The 26616-nt window shown below is 38.0% G+C and overlaps 4 protein-coding genes across 5 annotated transcripts in view; 2 read left to right on the plus strand and 2 right to left on the minus strand.

The window, feature by feature from the left end:
* Nucleotides 1-26616, minus strand: part of BTBD9 (BTB domain containing 9) — an 820757-nt gene that overhangs the window by 755034 nt on the left and 39107 nt on the right. The window lies entirely within an intron of this gene.
* The window catches only part of GLO1 (glyoxalase I), a 453994-nt gene that overhangs the window by 239851 nt on the left and 187527 nt on the right, over nt 1-26616 (minus strand). The gene's annotated exons all lie outside the window — the stretch shown is intronic.
* The window catches only part of DNAH8 (dynein axonemal heavy chain 8), a 314177-nt gene that overhangs the window by 190792 nt on the left and 96769 nt on the right, over nt 1-26616 (plus strand). For both annotated transcript variants that reach the window (XM_050787538.1, XM_050787537.1), the window contains exons 64-76: nt 727-891; nt 2284-2510; nt 4692-4810; nt 7051-7154; nt 8428-8604; nt 10497-10664; nt 11186-11401; nt 14945-15082; nt 16222-16349; nt 17163-17334; nt 19210-19365; nt 22952-23107; nt 25175-25357. In XM_050787538.1, the coding sequence (XP_050643495.1) occupies nt 727-891; nt 2284-2510; nt 4692-4810; nt 7051-7154; nt 8428-8604; nt 10497-10664; nt 11186-11401; nt 14945-15082; nt 16222-16349; nt 17163-17334; nt 19210-19365; nt 22952-23107; nt 25175-25357 (2109 nt within the window). The remainder of the gene's footprint in view (nt 1-726; nt 892-2283; nt 2511-4691; nt 4811-7050; nt 7155-8427; nt 8605-10496; nt 10665-11185; nt 11402-14944; nt 15083-16221; nt 16350-17162; nt 17335-19209; nt 19366-22951; nt 23108-25174; nt 25358-26616) is intronic.
* DAAM2 (dishevelled associated activator of morphogenesis 2) overlaps nt 12149-26616 on the plus strand; it is a 979794-nt gene continuing 965326 nt past the window's right edge. Inside the window, exon 1 of the mRNA XM_050787574.1 lies at nt 12149-12152. The gene's annotated coding sequence lies outside the window, so the exon portion shown is untranslated. The remainder of the gene's footprint in view (nt 12153-26616) is intronic.

Raw genomic sequence — 26616 nt, forward strand, 5'->3', positions numbered from 1 at the left:
CATACAGAACGTCCTCTCCATCCAGTATGAAGGGCAGTAACATATGCACTGTGTTTCCGTTCAGGAAGCCCACTTGAGATTCGGAGTCCAGTGGGTTTTTTTAGGGTTGGTCATTAGTCACTTCCTGCCTAGCTACAACTACCAAAGTTCCAGATTCCTAGAAGGAAAGCAGATAGATGTTTACCATACGTCACAAGGTTTCTGTAAACAGTCTAGTTGGCACTGCAAAACAACCTTATCAATTACTAATGGAGGAGACATTCCAAAAGCCAAGTTCCCTGATAACAGCCCAGGGTCAACTCTGCAAGCACACCCTTCTCAAGATTAAGCCTGCTGTGTTAACTCTTCCCTGCACCATGGTATACAGATGCTTAATGGTGCAAAAATTAGTTAAGTATTTTGGAGTCAGAGTTGATTAGACTGACTCTGAGTCAAAGTACAGAGGGCACCCCTGGACATCTTAAAGAGGTGATTGAGTGGTGGTGGAGATGGCTTTTTGGTGATAGCTATTGGAGCACAAGAAAACACAATTAGTTCTTGATTGAGCTGCTCAATAAAAAGTTGCAGTCTTGATAATCTCTGGCAAATCAGATTTGACAGTGGAGATGCTGAAAGAAAATATGAAATAAGGTGACGTGCAAATTTAAAAAGGGACTGGACTTTGGCAGTGAATTGACTGTGGAGAACTCTTAAAATACAGAACACTTCCTTGTCCATTCCTTAAAGATCTCCAATTTGTTTGCACGAGATGAGATGGATGAAATCACCCAAGGTCTGATTTCAGTGATGAAGAGGGAACTGCCTCGCCATCCTCCTACCTTTGATAATCTGTATGAATACTTCATTTCAAGATCAAGGAAGAACTTACATGTTGTTCTCTGCTTTTCTCCAGTGAGTTTTTATTTTTATTTATATCTACATAGAAAGAGTTCCTTATTTAAAGATACTTAGTTTACCTTCTCTGATTAGATAATGATCTTAGAAATTAATATTTTTACATTGAATTAAAATGAACAATTTGTACCACACAATCTCCATTGACCAAATTCTCATTTCCAGTATAATTTAAAATATTCATATTATTAAAAAATATTGCATAACCTGCAATTTTCATTAATTACCTAGAGACATGGGTTGTTTGAATTGTAAGGGACTTGGTGATGTAACCTCGTCCAGCTCCACCTCCCATGTAGACATATCAGGTTTACTAAAATGTCCCTGATGTAGGTTTGAAAATCTCTATCTCATCGTGCTACCCAATATAGTAGCCATTAGGCATATATGGTTACTTAAGTTTTGATTAATTAGCCCCGTTTCTACTTAACTATTTGGTTTATTTTTGATACAGGGTCTTGCTCTGCTGCCTAGGCTGAAGTGCAGTGGCATGATCATGGCTCACTGCAGTGTCAACCTCCCAGGCTCAAGCCATCCTCTCACCTTAGACTCCCAAGTAGCTGGGACTGCAAGCATGTGCCACCATGCCCAGTTAATTTTTGTATTTTTTGTAGAGACGGAGTTTTGCCATGTTGCATGGGCTGGTCTGGAACTCCTGAACTCAAGGGATTCACTCGCCTGGGCCTCCCAAAGTGCTGGGATTACAGGCATGAGCCACCACACCTGGCTTTGCTCCATTCTTAGTGCTTAGTAGTCCTGTGTGGCTAATAGCTACCACACTGGAATGCATATATATAAAGCATTTTTATTATCAGTTAAAGTTCTATTGACACCTCTGCTCTGGGGACTGTCACTAATTTATAAGGCAGCCTGCTTCATTCTAGGATAGTCTAATTGCCAAAAGGCTCTTATTTATAATCAATAGAATTTTGTCTCTGTACTTTTCTGATTCTAATTCTGCCCTATACAATGAACTCAATCCCTCTTCCGTGTAAAGGTTTTCAGATGTTTGGAGAAGGTTTTCTCAAGGCTGACTAAGTTGTTTCTTTTTTAGACCAACTGTTCCTGCAGCTGTTCTCACTTGTCCCAGTGTCCACGCCTTTTGCTGTCCTGGCCCTCTCTCTCAAAGAGTTCTAGTTTATCAGTTTCCTCTTAAAAGAGAGTTCTAGAATTGAATGCAATAATGTAGATGTAGTCCCAGGACAGGGAAGAGTGTAGCGTGTATTTCCTCCCTTCATCGGAACGTTCAATTTATGTATGATTGCAGCCCAAGAAGATTCATTTTCAGATTTGTGATGTCACTCTGTTGGGTCAGACTGCAGAAATCTCTCTCTGGCTGACTTATAACCCCTCCGTGTTTCTAATGTTTGTTGACTTTGCTATCAACAGGTTGGTGAGAAGTTCCGTGCCCGTTCTTTGAAATTTCCTGGCTTGATATCAGGTTGCACTATGGACTGGTTCAGCCGCTGGCCGAGGGAGGCTCTGATTGCTGTGGCCTCCTGCTTCCTTTCAGACTATAATATTGTCTGCTCTAGTGAAATTAAAAGACAAGTTGTAGAAACAATGGGCCTGTTTCATGACATGGTTTCAGAGAGCTGTGAAAGTTATTTCCAAAGGTAAGTGATATTACATGAGCAGCATCGCTATGGAACCACAGTATGTACTCCCAAGAGGAATGCATTGTAACATCCAGCAGAAGACTCTTCCTATTGATTGAGCATGAGGTCCTGGCTGCATTTTTAGATCTTTCTTCCTTTGATTTTCTAGTGATCACGTATGAAGAGATGGCAAGTAAACAAGATTTAAAAACGAACTAGTGTCCACACTTAAATACCTTTTTATCCTCCAAACCTCAAAGTAACAGATACTTAATGAATTGCTTTATTTCATCTGCTTAATTTTGTTTTGAAAATGACTTAGCTAATTCATCACCACTGTTTAAAATTAGTTTCTTATTCAAATGCATTATTTATTTTGATTAAAGAAGTACACGGTTTCTAATGTTTCTTTATTGCCTTATGCTGAGAGAGTATTTAGAATTTCTGTTTGCATTACTCAGTCTTACCAATGTTTCTATGCCAGATAACTATGAAACAAAATATTAACTGACTGTGGGAAAACCACTCACTAAAAGCAGCAATGACATGTTCATTATGTGAAAGCTGGTATCAACTATGCAAAAACACAGCTTTTTTCCCCACAAAGCATGACAGTCACTGTATAAGACTGACAAATGGGCCAGCATGGATCCCCAGAAAGGCTATGCCTGCTTTTCTGCATAGAGAGTTCGGGTAACACTCTCATTGATTCTCTCTGGCTGACTTATAACCCCTCTGTGTTTCTAATGTTTGTTGACTTTGCTATCAACAGGTTGGTGAGAAGTTCCATGTCTGTTCTTTGAAATTCCTGCTTTGAAATTCCTGTTCTTTGAGGTTCCTGCTTCACAAAAGTTTGTTTATTCCATACCTTTTTCTTTACTTAAAACCATTCCCAGACCACCCTTTTAAATAATTCCAGATAATATCTCCCAAATTCTCTTGGCGAATCAGTGTGTATTAATTCTTTTCTTTTCTTTTTTTTTTTTTTTTGAGACGGAGTCTCGCTCTGTTGCCCAGGCTGGAGTGCAGTGGCCAGATCTCAGCTCACTGCAAGCTCCAGCTCCTGGGTTTACGCCATTCTCCTGCCTCAGCCTCCCAAGTAGCTGGGACTACAGGCGCCCGCCACCTCTCCCGGCTGGTTTTTTGTGTTTTTTAGTAGAGATGGGGTTTCACCGTGTTAGCCAGGATGGTCTCGATTTCCTGACCTCGTGATCCACCCGTCTCGGCCTCCCAAAGTGCTGGGATTACAGGCTTGAGCCACCGCGCCCGGCCAGTGTGTATTAATTCTTACTGTTAAGATTTTCTTTCTATTTGAACTCCTCCTGCTAATGTCATCTGTGGAGATAAACTTTTACCTTTGTGCAGCTACAAAAATCTGTTTCTTTACCTTGAAAATTTGGGTATTTTTTCAATTTTTTTTATATGTTCTTAGGTTGTTGAACTTTATTCTGAATGTAATATTTTTATAACACTTTAATGATAGTCACATATATGCCCAAGATCTTTAAAAAAAACTTAAAAACATTAAAAATCTTCAAAACTACAAAAGTTTAAATTAATATAAAAGGTTAAATAATTTTATAGTACATGAAGAGCTCTTTTTTCACTTGAGCTTCTTCTGTATAAAATTATACCTTTTGTAATAAAGCCCACAATAAAGTGGACATTTGGATCAAGTGCGGTTGCCTTGATTTCAAGGCCAATCCAGTGAACTGGGGAGACATTGGTTTTTGCTTCTGTAAACCCACCCAGCTGATCCAGCAGTGAAGAGACTGTAGCAAATATCACTTGAATGAAAATGGATCACACCACAAATTCATTTCAACCACTTATCCCTAATATTTGTCCAGAACCTTAAAGTTTTGCACTGTTGACACCAACTTTCACATAGGGTGTTCATATATGCGATTTTGTTTGATCTTCACAAAATTCTGGGAGAAGTAGAGCAGACGTTCTTTTCTCAGTTTTCCAGATGAGGAAACAGAGTTGGAGTTAAGGGTGAAGTCAAAGACCCTCTCAGGGTCAAAACATCAGACAGATTTAGTCCTCTTTCCACTTCACCTCTGGGAAACCATGCTCAAATCCTGTCTTCCTGCTAGTGAATCACTCTACAGGATCACAGATTTCCCTTGGGAAAGGTGTCATTTTATGGGTGTACCCACAGTGATTGAAATGGTCCTTTTAACGTTCTGCTTTCAGATACCGCCGAAGAGCACATGTGACTCCCAAATCGTACCTCTCATTTATAAATGGTTATAAAAACATTTATGCTGAAAAGGTGAAATTCATTAATGAACAAGCTGAACGTATGAATATTGGTAAGAGGAATGGAATGGGATGGAATGGAAATAGGGTTTGTTTGATAGGGATCTCATTATTTTGTTTGGTGGACATTTTGTTTGAAAATGAAATACTCACTTTGTTTGTAGTAGACAATTTTAAAGGATGCCCTTGAGGGTTTTTTGACCTGTCAGGAAACTCTGAACAGAAGAAAATCTAAACAGAAGTGGCCCATTTTCTCTGTAGAACCGTTTCTCCTGGCTCTTTCAACTCTGGGTTCCCTGTGCTGAGTCACTGAGCCATTCTTGGCAGATGGGGACAAGCCAGCGTTTGGGAATGAACAACAGTTTCAGTTTTTGGTTTCACTTTGATTTGCCTTGATTTGTATAAACATTGCCATGTTAATGTTCCCTACATTTCTAATAAAGAAAAAGGCAAAATAGAAACAAAAACAAATAAAAACAAAAAGAGATTGTGTACCTAAGCAAGAGTTTTCCAAGTGTCTGATATATGTAGTATAACTAGCAAAAGTAAACATTGGAACAGATTATATGTCCAGAAAGCATGTGGCCCAAACAATCTAAAGCACTTTAGTTCTTATTTTTCAAGTTCTAAATAAAACTTGAGGGGCTGGGTGTGGTGGCTCTCGCCTCTAATTCCAGCACTTTGAGAGGCCATAGGCGAGCGGATCACTTGAGCCCAGGAGTTCTAGAGCAGCCTGGGCAACATGGTGAAACCCTGTCTCTACAAAAATATAAAAATTAGGCATCGTGGTGGCGCCTGCCTGTACACCCAGCTACTTGGGAGGCTGAGGTGGGAGGATCACTTGAGCCCAGGAAGTCAAGGCTGCAGTGAGCTGAGACTGCACCACTACACTCCAGCCTAGGTGACAGAGTGGGACCCTGTCTCAAGAAAAAAACAAAACAAAAACCACTCAGTCACGTAGCATAACTGAGTGCCAAGGTCTGTGAAGTCAGCGATGAGAGAAGACTGTGAGAAGACTTCTTCTGTGGTTTTCTCGTGATTCATCTTCTTGCAGCTTTCCTATATGATGCTTTAGATCAGTAGTGTGCTGAAGCCAACTCATAGTGGCTTTTGAAAGCACAATATTAAATTTTTAGGAATTTTGTGATCTGCTTGTTAAAAAGAACTTTTATTAAAAATTAACTCATGTATACTTACAATTAAACAAATTGGATTTAAAATAAAGGCAATAAATGCTCAAACTCATCCCTTCTTAGTTTTACTCTTTTTTTTTTTTTCCTTTGAGACAGTTTTGCTCTGTTGCCCAGGCTGGAGTGCAATGGCGTGATCTCTGTTCACTACAACCTCTGCCTCCCAGGTTCAAGTGATTCTCCTGCTTCAGCCTCCCAAGTAGCTGGGATTATAGGCATTCACCACCACGCCCAGCTTATTTTGTATTTTTAGTAGAGACAGGGTTTTGCCATGTTGGCCAGGCTGGTTTCAAACTGACCTCAGGTGATCCACCCGCCTCGGCCTCCCAAAGTGCTGGGATTACAGGGGTGAGCCACCACGCCCAGCCTACTCTATTTTCTTATATTAATGTTCTTGAGGTTATTTACTTCTGTCTGTGTGGTAGGAATATTACATAACAGTGTGGTACTGAGGATCTTTTGGTAGCTTGAAATCAGCCTTGGTGAGAGTGTTTACACTACAGAAATTGGACAATATAAAATGAGGGCTTCCCCTTCTCCCAGTGACCCAGATTTAAATATTTACCAACATCCCACTACCTAGAACCCATTGGAATATGAGCCATTCAGTTAACCAGTTCTTTTTCTCTACAGTGCTAAAAGTTGCAAAGTCTGTTACGTAAATTTTCATAGTTATAGCAAAGAGAACCACAAAAATGTTAATATATTTTCTATCTCATTTGCCACCTCAGCTGCAATATGATTCAAAGGCAAAAAATGATAGCAAAAACTGTTTACAAAGCCAAAGAGAGTATAAATTTGTCAAATACGTATCTTGGCTAAACTAATCTTATTCAATAGGACATTGTGACCTTCCCTTAAATGTAGCTATGTGATATTCTTCGGTCAGAGCTGTTTTCTTTGCCTTCCTGTTGAAACTCAGAAATATGGTCAATATTGTTGCTCTTAAGATATGTATGTTTTTAAAGCTTTTGTCTACAACTACAATTTTGTGTTTGTTGTATTACATGTACAGTGCCTTATAAATAGTAAATATTAAATAAATATTTGATGAAGGCATATACCTATACTCAGCAAAAGTATATATGTGTGTATTTGTAAAGGTCTTGATAAACTAATGGAGGCAAGTGAATCTGTTGCTAAACTGTCTCAGGATCTTGCAGTCAAGGAGAAGGAGTTGGCCGTGGCTTCCGTAAAAGCAGATGAAGTGAGTTTGCATTTATTTTATCACTGATGAGGAATATTTTTCCATATTAAAATGCATTATTTTAAAATGGTATTAAACAACAAGCAGGGTATAAATCTATGGACAATTCCTGGTAAGATAGTGTTCACAAAGACTTAGACATTTTTGTTTAACTTATACCAGCGTATATCTGAACTATTAATTTTGCTACTTGGCCTAAGACTATTATTTCTTCTCTCACTCTGTCTCTCTCTCTTATTCTTTTTCATCTGTTTATGAAATTTCTGCTTGACTATGAGTTATATTTGGTCTTCTGTTTAAGGTCCCTGTATGTTCCAGGTTTCTGGGATGGCCCAAATCTCACTTATATGTGTCAAGGAGGGCAAAGAATAAAGAGGAAGAGTTGGTGGAGTTTCTTTTTTTTTAAAAAAAGAAAGTGGAAAAATCCATACTCCTTTCAAGGAGATAGGTATATGTGTGTGCTGCTTTTTCTCTTTTTTTTTTTTTTGAGATGGAGTCTTGCTCTGTTGTCCAGGCTGGAGTGCAGTGGCACAATCTCAGCTCACTGCAACCTCCACCTCCCGGGTTCAAACGATTTTCCTGCCTCATTTTTGTATTTTTAGTAGAGACGGGGTTTCACCATGTTGGCCAGTATGGTCTCGATTTCTTGACTTTGTGATCCGCCTGCCTCGGCCTCCCAAAGTGCTGGGATTACAGGTGTGAGCCACAGTGCCCGGACTATGTGCTGCCTTTTTAAAATCTATTATACAGCCTTCTAGTCTCAGATTTTCAGCTTCCAGTCACCAAGAGTCAGCTGAGAATAAATACTTCAGTCTTGATCCTCGCCAGTTACTGAAATGAGTGAACTAACATAGGGGAGGCACTTACACATAGTCCTGGCATATGTGGTAAGCACTCAGTAAACATTAGCTACTTCTATTGTTATTATACAAGGCTTAATAGGGGTTTTTGCCCTTATTCTGTGATACTTTCTTGAATTGTTTTAATTTTCTAGAAATTTGTAGAGTGAAAATACTATTTCTTCTGAAAGCTTTAAATATTTATTTATATATATTCTAAGCCTAAGGAAAGCTTAGAAAATGGAAAACTGCGAGGAACTGCTCAAAGGAATTTACTTTAATACACCTTAAAATATAGACAATTTAGATAGGAAATAAATTTGTTCTTATTTGTGTTTTATATTATGTTGAATAAACATTTGCTCACTATTCAAATCTATAAATTTTGCTTGAAAGATTTCTATTTGCTTTCATGTGTTTGCTCAACTTAACAGGTATTAGCAGAAGTCACAGTAAGCGCTCAGGCTTCAGCCAAAATTAAAAATGAAGTACAGGAGGTAAAAGACAAAGCCCAAAAAATTGTGGATGAAATTGATAGTGAAAAAGTAAAAGCTGAAAGCAAGCTCGAGGCAGCTAAACCTGCATTGGAAGAAGCAGAAGCAGCCCTGAATGTGAGCAGTGCATTGTTACCCCTTCCAACACAAGTCCTAGAAGGCATCATGTTTCATTACATGAAATTAACTCATCAGAAAACTGAATTGAATTCTTAATGTGATTGATAATCTCTGAGTCTGGAAACAAATGTGTCAATTCAGTTTTCTAAGTTTTAATTTTTTTAAAGTCCTCACCTTTTATATTATTTTCATCCCACAAATTGGCCTTCCATGAGAACTGAGAAATAATGCTAGTGGTTAGTGGCCTAAACTATGAGAAATTCAGATTACACAGAGAGCCTGCTCAGTTTTTCCACCATCCCTTCCAGATTATGTCATGCCCCCTTTTAAAATCTTCCTGTGGTTCCCACTGCTCTTAGGATAAAGTCCTGAGCTAGGCATTCACAGCTGTGAGGCAAAAGGTGCACAGCTTTGGAAGACCTCTGCATTCAACCTCTATGTATAATACACACACACACACACATATATATACACATGCACATATATGGTTATATACACAGGTGTATATACATACACGTATATATACACACACGTACATATATATGGATATATACACACTTATATACACACGTGTATATACATACACACTGCTAATACACACACATATATGTATGTATGTACGTATATATGATCTGGAGTAAATTTACTTAACTTTCTTGGGTATCTGTGGGGATTATAATATCTCATTGATCCTTAAAGAATCAATGCGAGCATTAAAAGTAATTAATACAAAGTGCTAGGTACATAGAAAGTGCTCAATAAATATTAGTGCTTCTGTTCCTGCTGACGACCTGGCTCCTGTCTATCTCTTGAACTTGTATATCTTGTCATTTTGTCCCTACACACAATGCGATCCAGTCATACAGAAAAATGTATAGGATTCTGAAAGAATGGTCAGGGTCTGTTACCTTTAAACGTGCCTCCACCTCTGCCGGGAATGCTTTTCCTAACTTTCATTGCCTAATTAGAGTCAATCTTCAAATCTGGGCCCAGACCTCACTCCTCCTAGAAAGTTTTCAGTTCTTCTTCAAGGCCTTTCTTTGTTTTCCTGTCACTCACATGCTTCTGTCATGGCAGAAATCCTTATGTAGGTTAATTGTATTTTCTTTGCCATTTTTCAGGAGGTTATGAGGACAAGACTATTTTTGTTTGTTTTGTTTTATATGGGAGAATGCCTGCAATTGTTAAATGAACAAATAAATCTGTGATAATAATTTAATAAAATGTTAACAATGACCAGGACACGTTCTGCACCCCTACTTCCTTTATGGGTCTTACTATAACGTACAAAAGGGAGAGATCACCGAACCAAAGGAGTCTTAGAACATGTTATTGATCATATGGTCTCCCAGTTCTTGCCTTGATGGTCAGGCAATGTCTTAATCCAAACCCAGCCAATGGATAGAACTTTTCAAAAATATTTTTATGAGCCATATATTACAGTAACTTCTCTTGTCTCCTTCTAATTCCTCCCCTTGCCATAGACAGGGAAGCCCTCAAAATGAAGGCTGAAGGTGAGGTTTCTGATATTCAGGGCTTTGTATCCTCTCTTAATATCCACAGCTAATATAAACCCTGTGCTTTGAAGATGCAAGTTATCTAAATGTTACATATCAATGGGACTTATTAACAGAGGTCTGTGATGGCAATACCTGGTAGTGATATTTTAAACCAATTCATTGGGAGCAAAAGGGAAAAAAAGAATACATACAAATAAACAAACAGAAATACCAAAATAACAATGAAAGAGCCACTAAGCAAAAATCTTGGAACTGGAGAGAAAATATGCTTTAAAGTTTTCTATCTTAATTATTTAAAAGTATTAGATTTCTGTGTAGCTATTAATACCACTCAACAAACAAAATATTGATCCCTAATCCCAAATACAGACTATCAAGCCAAATGATATTGCCACAGTCAGGAAACTTGCAAAACCACCACATCTTATTATGAGAATCATGGACTGTGTTCTGTTACTATTTCAAAAGAAAATTGACCCTGTTACTATGGATCCAGAAAAACCTTGCTGCAAGCCATCATGGGGAGAGTCATTAAAGGTAAGTCAAGTCTATCTTTGTCAATCCTATGAGCTGCATCAGGCATCCTCAGCCCGGGACACTCAATATAGACCAGACAAACTGGCAGACAATAATTGATCATTGTGTATTGAAAAGTTTATCTTAAACTGCATCACATAAAATGTAAAGGGGGATAGATTTAAAGCTGAATGCCTTCTTTTTATGACATCTGTCCAGAACCGGTGGCTAGTATTGGCACAGCCTTGGTGTCAACCCAGCCCAATCTTCAAAACGGGGCTTGTGTGGTTGGTGGCATTCACATGCACTTACCAGAAAGAAAACTTACATAGCTTTTCTTCTTTACTCTTTTCACGTGGAATCCAGAAGACAATTTGTGATTTACAGATTTAGGTTGGCTACTGCCAATAGTCTCAATTTGTATATTTAGAGCAAATCAACTGTTACTTCTTGGAGAAAATTCAATTTAGAAGTACATATTAACTCAGGAAGAAAGTATTTATTTTCTTCCAGAACTTACAGGTTATAATACTATTTTTCAGTTGATGAGTGCAACAGGATTCCTGTGGAGCCTTCAGCAGTTCCCTAAGGACACTATAAATGAAGAGACTGTTGAGCTACTACAGCCATATTTTAATATGGATGATTATACTTTTGAAAGTGCCAAAAAAGTCTGTGGGAATGTGGCTGGTCTCCTGTCTTGGACACTTGCTATGGCAATATTTTATGGCATCAATAGAGAAGTGTTGCCTCTGAAGGTAAAAGTTTCCTTCCTTCTCCCAGTAAATCAATGTTTCATAAAATCAATTATCAGTATTACTGCTATTAAAAGAAAATGTGTAGTTTAGATAAAGGTAGATGTCCCTGTTACCAAATTTGTCTTTTTTCTCTGTGTCCTCTCAAAGTTTCTCCTTCTTTTTATGTCTGTTACATGCTTCTTGACAATGCAGGCGAGTGACTGAAACCAATGTGTTAACTTACACAGGAAATGAGTTTCTTGGGAATAATAATCAAGCTGTCATAAGAAGAAAAACTTGCCATTTCTTTGAAGTTTGGAAATTAGGTTTGGAGGTTGAATTTGATGACTGTATTTCAAACAAAACTTATAAAAATTAGACTTGACACTAGAAATGTTTTAAATTTCCAAGACAGGAGGAGAACCTTAAATGCAATCGAAGAAGCAAACAAAACCTAAAAGGTTGTTCACAAAAGACAAATCAAGATGTTGCAGATTTCCCATAACCCTAAACACTAGAAGATAATGGAAACACATATGCGGCGTTTTGAGGAGGAAAATGCTGGGGTCCAAGCACTCAATAATGGGCAAAGCTGGTCTTCATGTATGAGGGAACAGAAAGAGATTCTTAGGAGTGCAAGGATTCGTGAAATGTGTCAGTCAGATACACACTGCCTCCAGGGCCCTGTCTCAATCCCCTAGCCCCACAAAGCTGAAAGTATTGTGAGTGGTTGCTCTGTGGAATGGATAATGATGAGTCGGTGGACAGGGGGTTACTGTTTTTCATAATAAGCTTTAGAGAAATGGCTGCCTCTTTAAAACCTGTGCATGAGGAACTTCGAGAAAAATAGAAAATCAATTTAAAATAAAAAGTTTCAACAAAGAGAAATGATAGGAAAAATATGAAAAAAAAAAACCCCAACAAAAAGATACCAAGGGAGAAATCTTACAATAAATGTAGAATTCAAGAAAAAAAACAAAACACACACACATCAGAAAAGAGCTATTCTTTGTTGATAAAAATTATGATCCATAGTGAAGACAATTAAAATAATGTGTTATGCAATAAATAAAATAGCATCAAATCATAGAAAGCAAATCCATTAGTATTTTCAGTGGAAATTAACAAATATACTGTAATTTGAGATTGTGGCACATGCTATCAAATTAACAAAAATAATATTGTAATTTGAGATTGCGGCTACTCCTGGTAGGCATAGGGCCAGCTTCTTGGGTGTGCACACAGGGCCTTGTGTTAATGCTCTGCTGTTGCCATCTTCAGATTCTTAATAATTTTTTTTAACAAGGGGCCCCACATTTTTCATTTTGCACTGGGCCCTGTAAATTATAGAGGCAATCCTGAGTAGGCATAAATTAGTAATTATATAGAAATTTTACATGATATTATTTTTCAGGTTGAATAACTACTTTGAACTTTCTCCAATATAAACAAAGAATATGAAATTATTTCTAGAGTACAAGAAACATTTATAAGAATTAATTATATTCAATGGTAAAAGAGGACCTCGATTAAATTCCTGAAAGCAAAAAATCCTGGGGTCTCATTCTCTGATTATAAGCAATAATACTGGAAAGTTTACATTAAAATGAAGTCAGTCATTCCTAATTAGGACATAATGAAAATAAGTGAGTTACCAAAGCTTCTGTGATATGGCCAAAATGGTACATTCTTAGCCCTTACATGCATCAAAGAAACTAAACATTCCACTTAAGAGTTAAAGTATATACTCACTCATAAGCATACATACACACGAAATTTAAGGAAAGCAGAATAGAGCCAATAAAAATAACATTAAAAATTAGAGAAGAGAAAAGCAGCAGAATTAATGAGCAAATCTTTTTTTTTTTTTTGAGACTGTATCTTGCTCTATCATCCAGGCTGGAGTGCAGTGGTGTGATCTCGGCTCACTGCAAGCTCCGCCTCCCAGGTTCACGCCATTCTCCTGCCTCAGCCTCCCAAGTAGCTGGGACTGCAGGCGCCTGCCACCATGCCCAGCTAATTTTTTTGTATTTTTAGTAGAGACGGGATTTCACCGTGTTAGCCAGGATGGTCTCGATCTCCTGACCTCGTGATCCACCCGCCTCGGCCTCCCAAAGTGCTGGGATTACAGGCGTGAGCCACCGTGCCCCGCCCGGCCATTCATTTTAGGATTACAGGTGTGAGCCACCACTCCCGGCTGGCATTAATGAGCAAATCTAAGAACCTATGCTTTACAAAAACAAAACTGTAAGAAATATTCCAGGAAAATCTAATCAAGAAGAAAATAAAAACAAATGAAAATAGAAAGATAAATCCTCATAATTCTAGATGTGAAGATTCAAATAATTATAAAGCAATTTTTTTTTAAGAGACAGAGTTTCGTTCTGGCCCCCAGGCTGGAGTGCAGTGGTGCAATCATAGCTTACTGTAGCCTTGAATTCCTGGGATTAAGCAATCCTCCTCCCTCAGCCTCCCAAACTGCTAGGATTATAGGTGTGAGCCACTGTGCCAGGCTACAAATATTGCATAGTTGTATGTCAATATAGTAGAAAATCTAAATGAAATAAAAATGTTATGGGAAAAGGAGATAAATTCAAACAAACATTGAGAACAAAAATAAGAAAGGTATCAAAGAACTTCTACCCCAGAAGGCTTTGGGCCTAGATTACTTTACTGATTATTTTAAATTTACAAGAAGCAGATTCATTACTGCATTGTAGGACTTAGAAAAATATGAAAAACTACTGTTACAGTATTTTAACTTGCAGAATCTTTGATATGTTTACATATCCAATACTCACAACATTATTTGTAATAACTAAAAATGGGGGGTGGAGAAGTGTATACGAGTAGGAAAAAGGTTAATTATGATACATCCAACGTGTAGAATATCATGCAGTCACATAACTAATGTTCATGATGGACTTGGGACCTTCATAAAACGAAATGAAATAAAAAAAATCAAAATGCCAATTACCAACTTCCTAACACAACACTCACAGGTTATGTCTGAGTAAAATCGGGGTAACTTTTGTTCTCCTTCCTATACATTGCTGCATTTTCCATGTTTTCTTATTAAACATTAATAATTAAAAAAATTTTTTTTTGAGACAGGGTCTCACTCTGTCACCCAGGCTAGAGTGCAGTGTTGCGATCACAGGTCACTGCAGCCTTGACCTCCGGGGCCCAAGCGATCCTCCTGCTTCAGCCTCCAGAGTAGCTTGGACTACAGGTGCATGCCACCATACCCAGCTAATTTTTCTATTTTTCTGTGGAAACAAGATCTCCCTGTTTTGCCCAGGCTGGTCTTGAACTGGGCTCAAGTGATCTTCAGCCTCCCAAAGTTCTGGGATTACAGGCATGAGCCACCGTACCTGGCCAGTAATTAAAAATTTAAACGTAATGAAATACCCTCCAAGACTCGCTGCTTTCCCAGCCGAAGACACTAAAACAGATGAGCTCGAAAGTCCCATGTAGTGCAGAAATTATGTGATTTGTGTTATCTACCAATTACAATCATGACTGTTTTGTGCAGCTAATACACTAACCATGTCTTCTTTTCAGGCCAACCTGGCCAAGCAGGAAGGCCGATTAGCAGTTGCTAATGCTGAGTTAGGGAAGGCACAAGCCCTGCTGGATGAGAAGCAAGCTGAGCTGGATAAAGTACAGGCAAAATTTGATGCAGCAATGAATGAGAAAATGGTGAGATTAAATATACAAAATCCCCAAAATGGTGTACTGAAACTTTATACAAGAGCATGCTGTATTTGGAGGTCAGGCAAATGGTTGTGATGACAAAATACTGGCCAGCATGCCTATCTGTTTTGGATCTTTGGTGCTCAAAATTTTTTTGTGTGTGTTTTCACTGATCAAGCTGTACCATCACTGATTTGAGGGTTAGAAAACTGGGTTTGAGATGCAGCTCAGACATTTGTTAATTGTGTGGTTTGGGGCAATCTACCTAGCTCTGTTTGTAAAATGGGGATCCTGATATGACCTCTTGGGATAGGATGTAAGCAATGGCGCTCTAGTAAATGTTTAACAGTCTAGTGTGCCGTGCGGGGACAGGAAAGCCCAGATTTGTAATATTTGCTGATTTCTGTGGTGGAAATACTCCCATCACTGGCAATTCTAAACTACCAATGTAACATCACTGAGCACAGATTTGGGAAAAGGTGCATGGCAGTACACCATTGCATACTATTTCCACCATCCAGATACAACAGCCTTAATGTCAAGAGCATAGATAATATTAACATTTAAATGATTAGGAAGTAAGCTTTTGTTATTTATTACTTTTGCTTTTAATATAATTTTTAAATTGTAAGCTTACATAGTTTAATTTTTAATAAAGGCTGTGTTTAGCACCAGCTCACAAATACTCTAAAAATTTAACAGTTGGCTCTTATGAGTTGGTCCAAGCCAGCTGCTGCATGCTACTGTTGTCTGGGATTTTTCCAGGAGAAAATACTTTGTAAATGGCAAAGAACTCAGGATTATTACTGCATCCAAGACGTCGAAAGGGCAAATCTTATTGATTTGATTCTGTTTTGAAAATGTTCAATAGAAATACTATTTTAATTTTTCTGACTAAAAGATAAATTATGTGATTTGGATTCTGTCTTACAAAATTGCTTTCCTTGAAATTTCGTAAGGTAAAATCACTATATTATGAATGATCAAAATTTAATATGTGAAGTTTCATGCACACTGTATTTTTAGGTTATATTATTTTGCAAATTAAGAAATTCCCTCGTGTATTTTTATGTGTGAATATAATGGATGTTTGTGTTAAGCACTTAGAAAAGTGTTTTTGAGACATTCTCCCATTATGGCTGCAGGATTTGCTTAATGATGCTGATATGTGCCGGAAAAAGATGCAGGCCGCCTCCACTCTCATCGATGGGCTGAGTGGAGAAAAAATCCGATGGACCCAGCAAAGTAAAGAATTCAAAGCTCAGATTAATAGGTGCGAATCTGGGTCTCTTCACAGTCACTCTTTCTTTGTGACATTAGAGAACATAAAGTCCATTTCCACGGTGAAATGCTTTTCTCCTTCATTTCCATGTGTTCATGTCTGAATCCCGTCATCTATGACAGTGCTTACAACTTAAATCATGCACTCTAGGTGAAATACTATAGAGGGTGAAGAAGATTTTGTGAAATATTTTACATCTCAGCTGTGGTTCAGTATGAGAGTGCTTTTGATATTATTTGGATTTGCCAGGGCCATCTAGATGCTCACTCCAGTTCTCTATGCTTCACCTCAATGATTTTGGAAGTGTGGATCAATGGTTTGTTGTAAATGCAAGGCTGTCTTTTGCTGGTGTCAATTGGTGTCCTTAGAAAACTTAAAAGAGAGCGCAATGAGAGAGGAGCAAGAAGATGGCAATAAACAAACAAACAAACAAATAAATAAAAAGGGAGGGGAAAGAAAACATGGCTTAACACAAGATTGAAATCTGAACAAGACCAAGGGACAGGATGGGGGAAGATGCTTTCCGCGCAGTACCAAGGCTCACGACCTGTAGGCTTTGGGAGGAAGCCTTCTTTCTTGCTTCCTGACCACCCCACATGTGGCTACTCCCACCCACTTTTGGGTTTTGGGCTCCACTTTGCATGGTCTTTTCCATACCTGGCTACCAAGCATTAAGCAGGGGCAAAGAAGGATTTCCCCCAGTAACAGAGCAAAACTGTGACCTCTCAAACAACTTAGCGAAAGAGCTTAAAACATGTCAGGTGACTCACTTTGGGGAGGGGGCTGTGTGTTTTTTCTTCACAGACTTGTAGGTGATATTCTGCTGTGCACGGGATTCCTTTCCTACCTTGGTCCTTTCAATCAGATATTTAGGAACTATTTGCTTAAAGATCAATGGGAAATGGAGTTGAGAGCACGGAGAATTCCTTTCACAGAAAACCTGAATCTTATTTCAATGTTGGTGGATCCTCCAACCGTAAGTTTTACTTTCCCAATATTATTTGAATTTCAATCTCACTTTATTTCTTACTTACTAAGAAACCCGGCTGCGTGCAGTGTCTCATGCCTGTAATTCCAGCACTTTGGGAGGCCGAGGAGGGCAGATCATGAGGTCAGGAGTTCAAGACCAGCCTGACCAACATGGTGAAACCCCGTCTCTACTAAAAATACAAAAGTGAGCTGGGCGTGACGGCGCGTGCCTGTAATCCCAGCTACTCAGGAGGCTGAGGCAGGAGAATCACTGTAACCGGGAGGCAGAGGTTCCGAGATCACGCCATTGCACTCCAGCCTGGGCAACAAGAGAGAAACTCCATCTCAAAAAAAAAAAAAAAAAAAAAAAAAAAAAAAAAGAGGAAACCCAGGTTCATTAAACTTTTTCTTTAACTAGAAAGATTGATTTGAAAGTGCTTAAGAGTTTTTTTTTTTAATAATTTTCTTTGTGGTATAAACGTTTCTTGGTGTTTTAAGTAATCTTGCTTCCAAATTAAGACCAATTGCATTGCTATGAACTAAAAGATCATTTGAGAGATATAGGCTTGCTAATACTGGGCCCTTCTTATACCTCTTCATTATTTACACCACTCCTGTGAAGTCATACTCTCTTTCAAACATTTTAGGCAAATGTAGGCATGATCTGTGCTGGTATTAACCTTATTTTCCTTATTTGCTATCTTTTTTAGTGTCTAATAACATAACACAATAGCGTGTTCTGGTGACCCTAAGTAATAGCAAGGCCTTTCATACTAACCTTCCTTGCTGGGAATCTGATGCCACTGTCAATTTCCAGTATATCTTGCAGAGCTTCTGTGGTAATAAATGCTTTCCAGGCAATTTGTATTCATGAGTTGCTTTTCTGATTTGCAAATCTGCTCTCCAGTTGCTGTTTCCTTAGGGGATGCCAAGCTATTAATTTCATGTTATCTGTATTTAAAAGTTAAAAACTAATCTTTTCCAATTCAAACATTGTTGAATTCACCCTTACAGGGAATAGATTATGTGTTGTAGATGCATTGGGCACTGGTGAAGCAACATGGGCCAGAATATTCTTTATTAATTATGGCCTTTGGGGGTCCTGGGATAATTTAACAAAGGTGGAGGCTGATTGGCTCATTGGATCTCTGATTATTTTATTTTATTTTATTTTTTTAGAGCCAAAGTCTTGCTCTGTAGCCCAGACTGAAGTGCAGTGGTGTGATCATGGCTCACTGCAGCCTCAAATTCCTGGGCTCAAGTGACCCTCCCAGCCTCCCAAAATGCTGGGATTATAGGCATGAACCACTGCGCCTGACTTGGTGATTTTATTGATCATGTGGCGGGAGGCTGGCAATCTGCTCTAAATTTGGAGAAGGAAATATTCACAAAAGTGTCATTGATGAGCTCCTGGTAATATAATAACTCATCTAATTTATCTCCAGCTATGCAATCACCCGTACATCATGCAGGCAGAACCAAAGGGCCGGAAGGGGAAGCTATCAGGGGCTAATTGCTTGGGACTTATCTTCTCTGACATCTCATTATATTCACTATCTCCGTTAACCTCAAATCAGGTTCAATATGCAGTCAACTTACTATGATTCCCCTAAGTATGAAAATACAATGCAAAAGGATAAACCTTATTTTGGGTGATTAAAGAAGGGATTCATTAGATTATAAATTTGTTTTTTGTGTTTTTTTTATGTGAATGTTATTTGGTTCACATTTACAAGTTTGCTTTTTTAGAAGTACAAGTTTCTTAGTCTCGAAGGAAAATAATGTCCATATTTTAAATTATTTTACTTTATGGTACTTTTAATTACTAATGAGGGCATTCCTGTTCTCCTTTGAATGGTGATATCCATTTTCTGTTGTTCAGATTGGTGAGTGGGGGCTACAGGGATTACCAGGAGATGATCTCTCAATTCAGAATGGCATTATTGTGACAAAGGCCACCAGATACCCACTCCTCATAGACCCACAAACTCAAGGCAAAACTTGGATTAAATCAAAGGAAAAAGAAAATGATTTGCAGGTATGTAGCATTTGGTGCAGGGGAAAATAATCTTGAAATCATGAAACTTTTCAAAATTTCAGTTGAATCTGCAGTCATAAAGTTGTCATCTCCATGACAAATGTTTGCTAATTCACACTCTTGAGTTTTCTAATAGCAATTTGGGGCAACAGCTCTGATTCTTTTCTCTCTTTTGTACTCTCCTTATACATTTCCCTGACTCCATTGCTTTTGCTAATATTGAATGTGGCTTTTGTTCCGGGCCTTGGGTTTGGTCCTATAGGAAAGTGGCAAATAGAATATTGTGATCCCTCAGTTCAAGACCATTCATGCCAACCTTGCTCAGGCTCTGGGTACTACATAGCTTACTGAGTCCGGCTTTGGTGCTTGCATGTAATAAGGTGTTAATTTTAAGGCGGGGGTAGACAAGGACAGGATTCCAACATTCCTGACACCCTTAGGGATTCTGTTACTATTGATATTTTAATTCAACTACCGATGTGGGATATTCAGTGTTTCCTAGACACTGTTCCCAGAGTTCTAAACCTCCTGCCCCCATATTTTTGCTTATACTATTTCTACTAACCAAAATGTCTTTCTCCACCCTCCACTTACATCCCAGATAAAAATCTCAGCCATTCTTCAAAGTCCACATCCACCACTACCTCCATCATGACTTTTCTGTGTCCCCAGCACAATATAGCCTGTCCTGAATCCTCACAATGTCTTGTTTGCACTTCTGTTGTGGACTTAGAATCTGACTTAAGTTATTGTTCTTTGCACATTTATCTTTTATTTCTGCTGTACCATGAACTCATTGTTGGCCAAGTTTTATTCATCTTTACATGTTCTGCACTGCTCTTTTTGAGTAGAAATTCTGATATTTATTGAATTTAAGTGAATTTATCAAAGTGTGTCATCATTATAGAAAAAAAGAACCAGGAAAATAATGTGGTCATCTTGATGAATATGAAAAAAAAAGCACTTGGTAAAATTCAATGCCCATTCATGATCAAATTTCCAGCAAACTGGGAGGGATCTTCCTTAATTAGGTAAAGAGTTTCTTTTTCCAAAAAGCCATAACAAACATCATATTTAGTGGTGAAATACTGAAAGATTTCCTCCTGAGATCAGTGCTTCTCATGCAAGTGGATACAGCCCAGTGCTGGGAAGCACACCTAAATACCCCACCTCCTCAATACTCCAGAACATAATACATCAGTCTATGTTTACTAAGAAAACCCAGGGAAATCCCAGGCAATGTAAATTGAAGAGAAGAGTTAAAAGGAATAGTGTCCATTTCCACGAAGCTTCTTAGGGGCCACATTTTCAAGGGTGCACAAATGTGGTATACTAGAACACTTCTTAGTTTCTGCAGCCAGGTCAACTATAACTTGTGCCTGGCCCCATTCCCCTTGGCTCTGCTGGCTTTCAATCTCCCTGCTCCTCTTATTCTTGGAACCTTGCCTGGCCCTCCTTAGCTCAGTACATGCTCCTGTGTCGCTTGGCCATGAATGCTGCTATTTTTTTCTGATCATAGCTTTATCTCTCCATTTCAGGATTACATTCACTGATAGTCTTCACTAATGTCCTTTCTGATGCAACCCAGTCCCAGGAACCTTCTTGCGGAAGGAACAGAAATATGCCCGAGACACTTTCTTATTTTAAAAATCATCCACTGCTGGGATGGAAATAGACTGAATTGTATTCTTTTTACTCAGACAACATTATTTTCTTATGTAGATAAGCACATGTACAAACACATGCAAATGAAACACAAAGCATGGTTTATATGCCCAGGGCTGTGGTCAACCTTGGCAGCTTTGTTTGCCAAGCCTACCTTCAATACCATCTCCAGGACCTACAGCTCTGACTTGTGGAAAGAGAGTGTATTTACTAAGCCTCGCTATCAGGAATTCACTGGTCATCTTGTAAAGACTCAATACCTGTCTCTGTGCAGGTGAACCAGGCTCTGGTGGTAGTTACCACATATATAGTGTTTCACAAGAAAAATCAAATGAAATAAACCTGAAATGAGGATTCCAAAATATTACTTCAAGTTTATAAAAGACATTGAAGGTGATTGAAGATAATTATCTCCTTACTTGGGAAAGAAATCACAAAAATAGAATTTACCCCTTGAGAAATAAAGCAGGATATAAGCAAATTTAGTCTTACTGGTGCTTTTCTTCACCTTGTTTATTAAGTTCATCAAAGCTCTTTGTTTAGGTTCTTTTACCTTATTAACTTATAGGAAGGTCTTTACAGCACATTATTTGTATAAAGAAAGCTATTCATCCAGGGAAACAACTTCCTTCATGTGCAGAATTTCTTTTTAGTTATTTCCTTTTTAATCAAAACAGGACAAAAGTAGGCTGATTTAAGTTTTATATTTCATATCTTCTTTTTATCATAGTAATTGAGAGATACATATTTAATTCGGTTCTCCTAATTACCTGTTGTCCCAGTGGGTTCTTCCTTGCGTCTTATGGTCTGCACCCACAATAGCATAAGACATTAGTTGAATTCAGAAGATAGGATACAACGAGTTGAGAAATGAGCCTTTGGGAATCTTCACAGTAAGGCAGGGGGAGGGATCCTAGGCAACATAAGGGTTCAAATCCAATTGGCTCATGCAGAGACCAACCAGTACAGTGTGTCTATTTTAACTAATAACAAACGCATTAAACTAAACACGGAGGACCCAACCAGGAATTCAGAATTGTAGTTTTAAAAAATGTAAGCATATATAAAGTCAATGTATAGTCTTTTAGGTTGACTTATGGAAAGTGTTAAATTCTTCCCAGTAGGAGACAGAATACATGGATAGACCCGTGATGCGACTCAATGTATCATTTCTGACGTTCTTTTTTTTTTTTTTTTTTTTTTTTTGAGACGGAGTCTTGCTCTGTCACCCAGGCTGGAGTGCAGTGACCGGATCTCAGCTCACTGAAAGCTCCGCTTCCCAGGTTTACGTCATTCTCCTGCCTCAGCCTCCCGAGTAGCTGGGACTATAGGCGCCCGCCACCTTGCCTGGCTAGTTTTTTGTATTTTTTAGTAGAGACAGGGTTTCACTCTATTAGCCAGGATGGTCTCGATCTCCTGACCTCGTGATCCGCCCGTTTTGGCCTCCCAAAGTGCTGGGATTACAGGCTTGAGCCACCGCGCCCGGCTCTGACATTCTTATGTTTACTTTTTATCACTTACCCATTTTCTAGGGGTCCTGAGAAAATAAATGAATATCCAGATATGCAAGTTGCTTTGCTTTCTCTGAGGGATTATAGCTATGTGAGTTTGAAAGGATTAATCCTTGACTATTCTCTTCCGTCTGTCAGGAGCAGAACTCTGACATTCCATCTGAGCAATGCCCCTTGATCCTCCTGTTTTGATCAGAGAGACCCCATTACACACCCAGACCCCATTCAACAAAATCATGACTCACCAAGTGTTAGAAATTAATTTTTGTGTGTTACTTTAATTTTTTTAAGTAAGTCTTCCTGTATTGCCCTTAAAATTCTTGGTTACTGTCCAAAAAATCTCTTGGTTTCCCGTAGCGATGGGCACATTCTTTGTAACACTGATAGACCAATGAGTTCTTTCTGTTTAGGTGACATCTCTGAACCATAAATATTTTCGCACACACTTGGAGGACAGCCTTTCCTTGGGCCGACCCCTTCTCATTGAGGACATTCGTGAAGAGCTGGATCCAGCCTTGGATAATGTATTAGAAAAGAATTTTATTAAATCTGGCACCACTTTCAAGGTGAGCTTTGTTAAAAAAAAAAAAATTAAGAAAGAGAAGGAAAGAAAAGAACAATGGTGACATCTACTTATCTTTTTGAGCATAGCAGCAAATGCAATTTCCTTTAGGCAGTAGTATTTGGTACATTGGAAATAAACTATTTCCAAACTGCACTTCAGTGTTTCCTTTTATTTTTTATAGCATATAAAAATTGCTGAGGTGGGGGCATTATTTTGATAAGAGTAGTCATTTAGCTGAAACTAAATAACATTAAGGAAACACATTGTCTGGTCTTAATATGTTAGTGCAACACAATATATATATATATGTTTAAGCAACTCTTGATATTGGTTTTGCAAGTCTTATATGTATACATTTTTACAAAATAACCTAGATTTCTTCCCTGGAGGAAATGACATTTTAATAAAGTCTATACACATTGATTTGGTGATTTATCTCTTTATTTTCAGTCTAAGTTCATTGACTTTGTTGGAAGCTATGGAATATTGTTCTCAATTGTTGGTGATGAATTGTTTTCAGTATGTATAAGTGTTTCATTTTTAATTCATGCCATTCTCTACCTTTAGGCTTCTTCGGTTTTATAACAGCATTTCTGATTGGGTGTTTTTCACTTTGGACAACTTAATTTCATGAATATCAGTGAATACGTAAAAAATGAATATTTTCTCATTAAACAAAGACAGATTTATTCAGAAAAATTTTCTTCATAATGTGAAATCTTTCATAGGCCACATTTTAAAAAATTCATTCAGCAAAGTTTATGGAGCATCCAATATATACTTAAGCCTTTATGAGTTTATAGGGGAAAAATAAATAAAGCCCAGTTAGTGTTCTGAAGGTTAGCATCATATTCTATGAGATTAGAGGGTAGAATTTCTCTTTTTCATAAAAAGAAGCTAAGAGCAAAATTTTGGTGACTTGCTTGGATATTATGGACTCATCCACAATTTTGAACTGCATTTAAAAAATGTTTAATCCACAAGTAAAGATCATATATATTTAAACTGTACAATGTGGTAATTTGGTATACATATACATTGTACAATGATTACCACAATCAAATTAATTTAACACATCCATCACCACACATGCTATACCTTAGATACCTGAAACTTGTTCATTTTATAACGGAAAGTTTGTACCCTTTGACCAACATCTCCCCATTTCTCCCATCCCCTACTCCGCTGGCAACCACTGTTCTATTCTCGGCTTCTGTGAGTTTGACTTTTTTAGATTTCACATGTGAGATCATACAGTGTTTATCTGTGTCTGGCTTATCTTATATGGCATATTTAATATGCCAAAGGAGGTTGTAGACTCTCCATTCCTGAAGGTCTTTTAAAAGATCCTAGATTTTTATCTGCAGTGTGAAGGCATAATGCCTTAGAATGTGATGGTGGCCTTAGTGATGTTTTCAGTCACATGCAGAATTGAGATTAACCAGAGATTTAAGTCATTTAAAAATTCTGTGATTGCCACCTGATTTTTAGATAGCAAAAACCAATTGTTTTTTCAACATGCTGCAAATAGCAGTGTTTAAGATAAATGTTACCTTTTTGAAAAAAGTTGGCATTTTTTCTTTGAAAATTACATTAACTTTTTCTGTTATCAAATATGCTTCAGATATACCTGTAAAATTAAAAAAATAAAATTTTCTATAAACACAGCAAATTTCCACAGTAGGAAACAATTTTCTTAACCGGGGGAAAAAGTAGCAGCTCCCGTACTACAAAAAACTGATGGGAGTGATAAGTACTGGCTAAGGTGTTCAAGTCAAATCTTAGATATGTCTAAGTTTTCCTTTATTCACCATTTGCTTTGGATAACTTTTTCATTTGATTTGCTTGGGATCATTGCTAAAAACATCGCCAGGCAGGAGTACAATTCTAAATTATTCTAAATTGAATAGGCTTTATTATTTAAGATTAGTGATTAAAATTTTTTAACTTTCCTTCCCAATTTATTCAAGTTTCACAGCACTGACAGGTAAATTCTTTTCTAAATTGAACCCAAGTTCCTTTCCCTGTCCTTTAAGCTGTTTTTAATTTTATATGTGAATTTATGTAGGTGAAAGTCGGTGATAAGGAATGTGATATCATGGATACGTTTAAACTTTACATTACTACAAAGTTACCAAACCCTGCCTTTACCCCAGAGATTAACGCTAAAACATCAGTCATTGATTTCACTGTTACAATGAAAGGACTTGAGAATCAGTTACTAAGGAGAGTAATTCTAACAGAGAAACAGGTAATCTCTCTCTCAAGGTAAAGAATTTCTGCTTATAATAAATGCCTAAAATATATTGAGAAATTGCTAAGTATGTGAAAAAGAAAAAAATTTAAAAACATATTTATCCTTGTTAACATAAATATTTCTTTTGCAGCCTTAATTCCTGTCAAGGAATCATGTAACTCATCTTCTCATCCAGCCTCAAACACACACACACACACACACACACACACACACCCCTCTTTCTACTTCTTCTTGAAACTTCTAGGTGTACTAACTATCTATAGTCCTTGTCTTGGGGACACCTGAAAACATCAATAAAACAATGATTGAGAGAAAAAGAAATTGCTCTGAATGGCTCTTATTTCCACTGTAGTAGTTTCAACTACTGCAGTCCAATAATCTAATGATATAGGGAGCCATACCTTTATTTTCAATTAAATGAAATTTGCACTAAAGCAGGGAAATTAAGTCTAACTGAGGGTTCTAATAAAACGAAGAACAACTTAGGACTGGAAGATTTTAAGAGACTGATACAAGATTAAACTAATTTTTAAGTTGACGCTCAGAAAACATTAAGTTTTATGCATAAAATATAATTGCATAAAAATATAATGTTATATATCTGCATTATAAAGTACATTTGCATAAAATATGAGAAAGTAATTAATTTTAGAATGAAAGATTCAAGGCAAGGCAAGGTTAGAAATAATAAGAGCAGCGAGGCATGAAGTGGATGGGAGAGAAACAGAAGGACGAGGGAGGAAAACAGGCAGAGGAAGGAAAAGAGGAGATGGGAATCCAGGGTCTCAGACGCAGGAAAGACATCCAAGAAGGGAGAGAGAAATGACACAGACACCAAAGAAATAGACTCAGTGAAAGGCAGCATCATGCCTGGCTCGTGGACAGCTCACCAAGGGACAGGCCCTTGAAAGGTGGCTGGTCTGGTGGAGTGAAAAGGGCACAATCCTAGCTTTGACTCTCTTTAGTTGTTTGGTCTTAGTTTCCAATAAACCTGGGGCTTATGCAGTCCAGGAAGGGAACTTGTTCCTCTTCCACAGCCAGGCAGAGATGGCCCTGGCCCGGCAATTCACTGTTGCCATCGCCTCTCAGGATCCCATGCTGTTAACTGTTGACGATTAGTCCCTTGTGGTCTAATTGGTGCTGTGGGTTTATTTTGAGATGATTCCTCGCTGGTCTAGATCCCCCCTGCAGGCTGCACTAACCTCCAGAAGTCAAGCAACTCCACTGACCAAAGGTCCTCAGGGCTCCCCACA

Source organism: Macaca thibetana, chromosome 4, assembly GCF_024542745.1.
Source record: "Macaca thibetana thibetana isolate TM-01 chromosome 4, ASM2454274v1, whole genome shotgun sequence".
NCBI lineage: Eukaryota > Metazoa > Chordata > Mammalia > Primates > Cercopithecidae > Macaca > Macaca thibetana.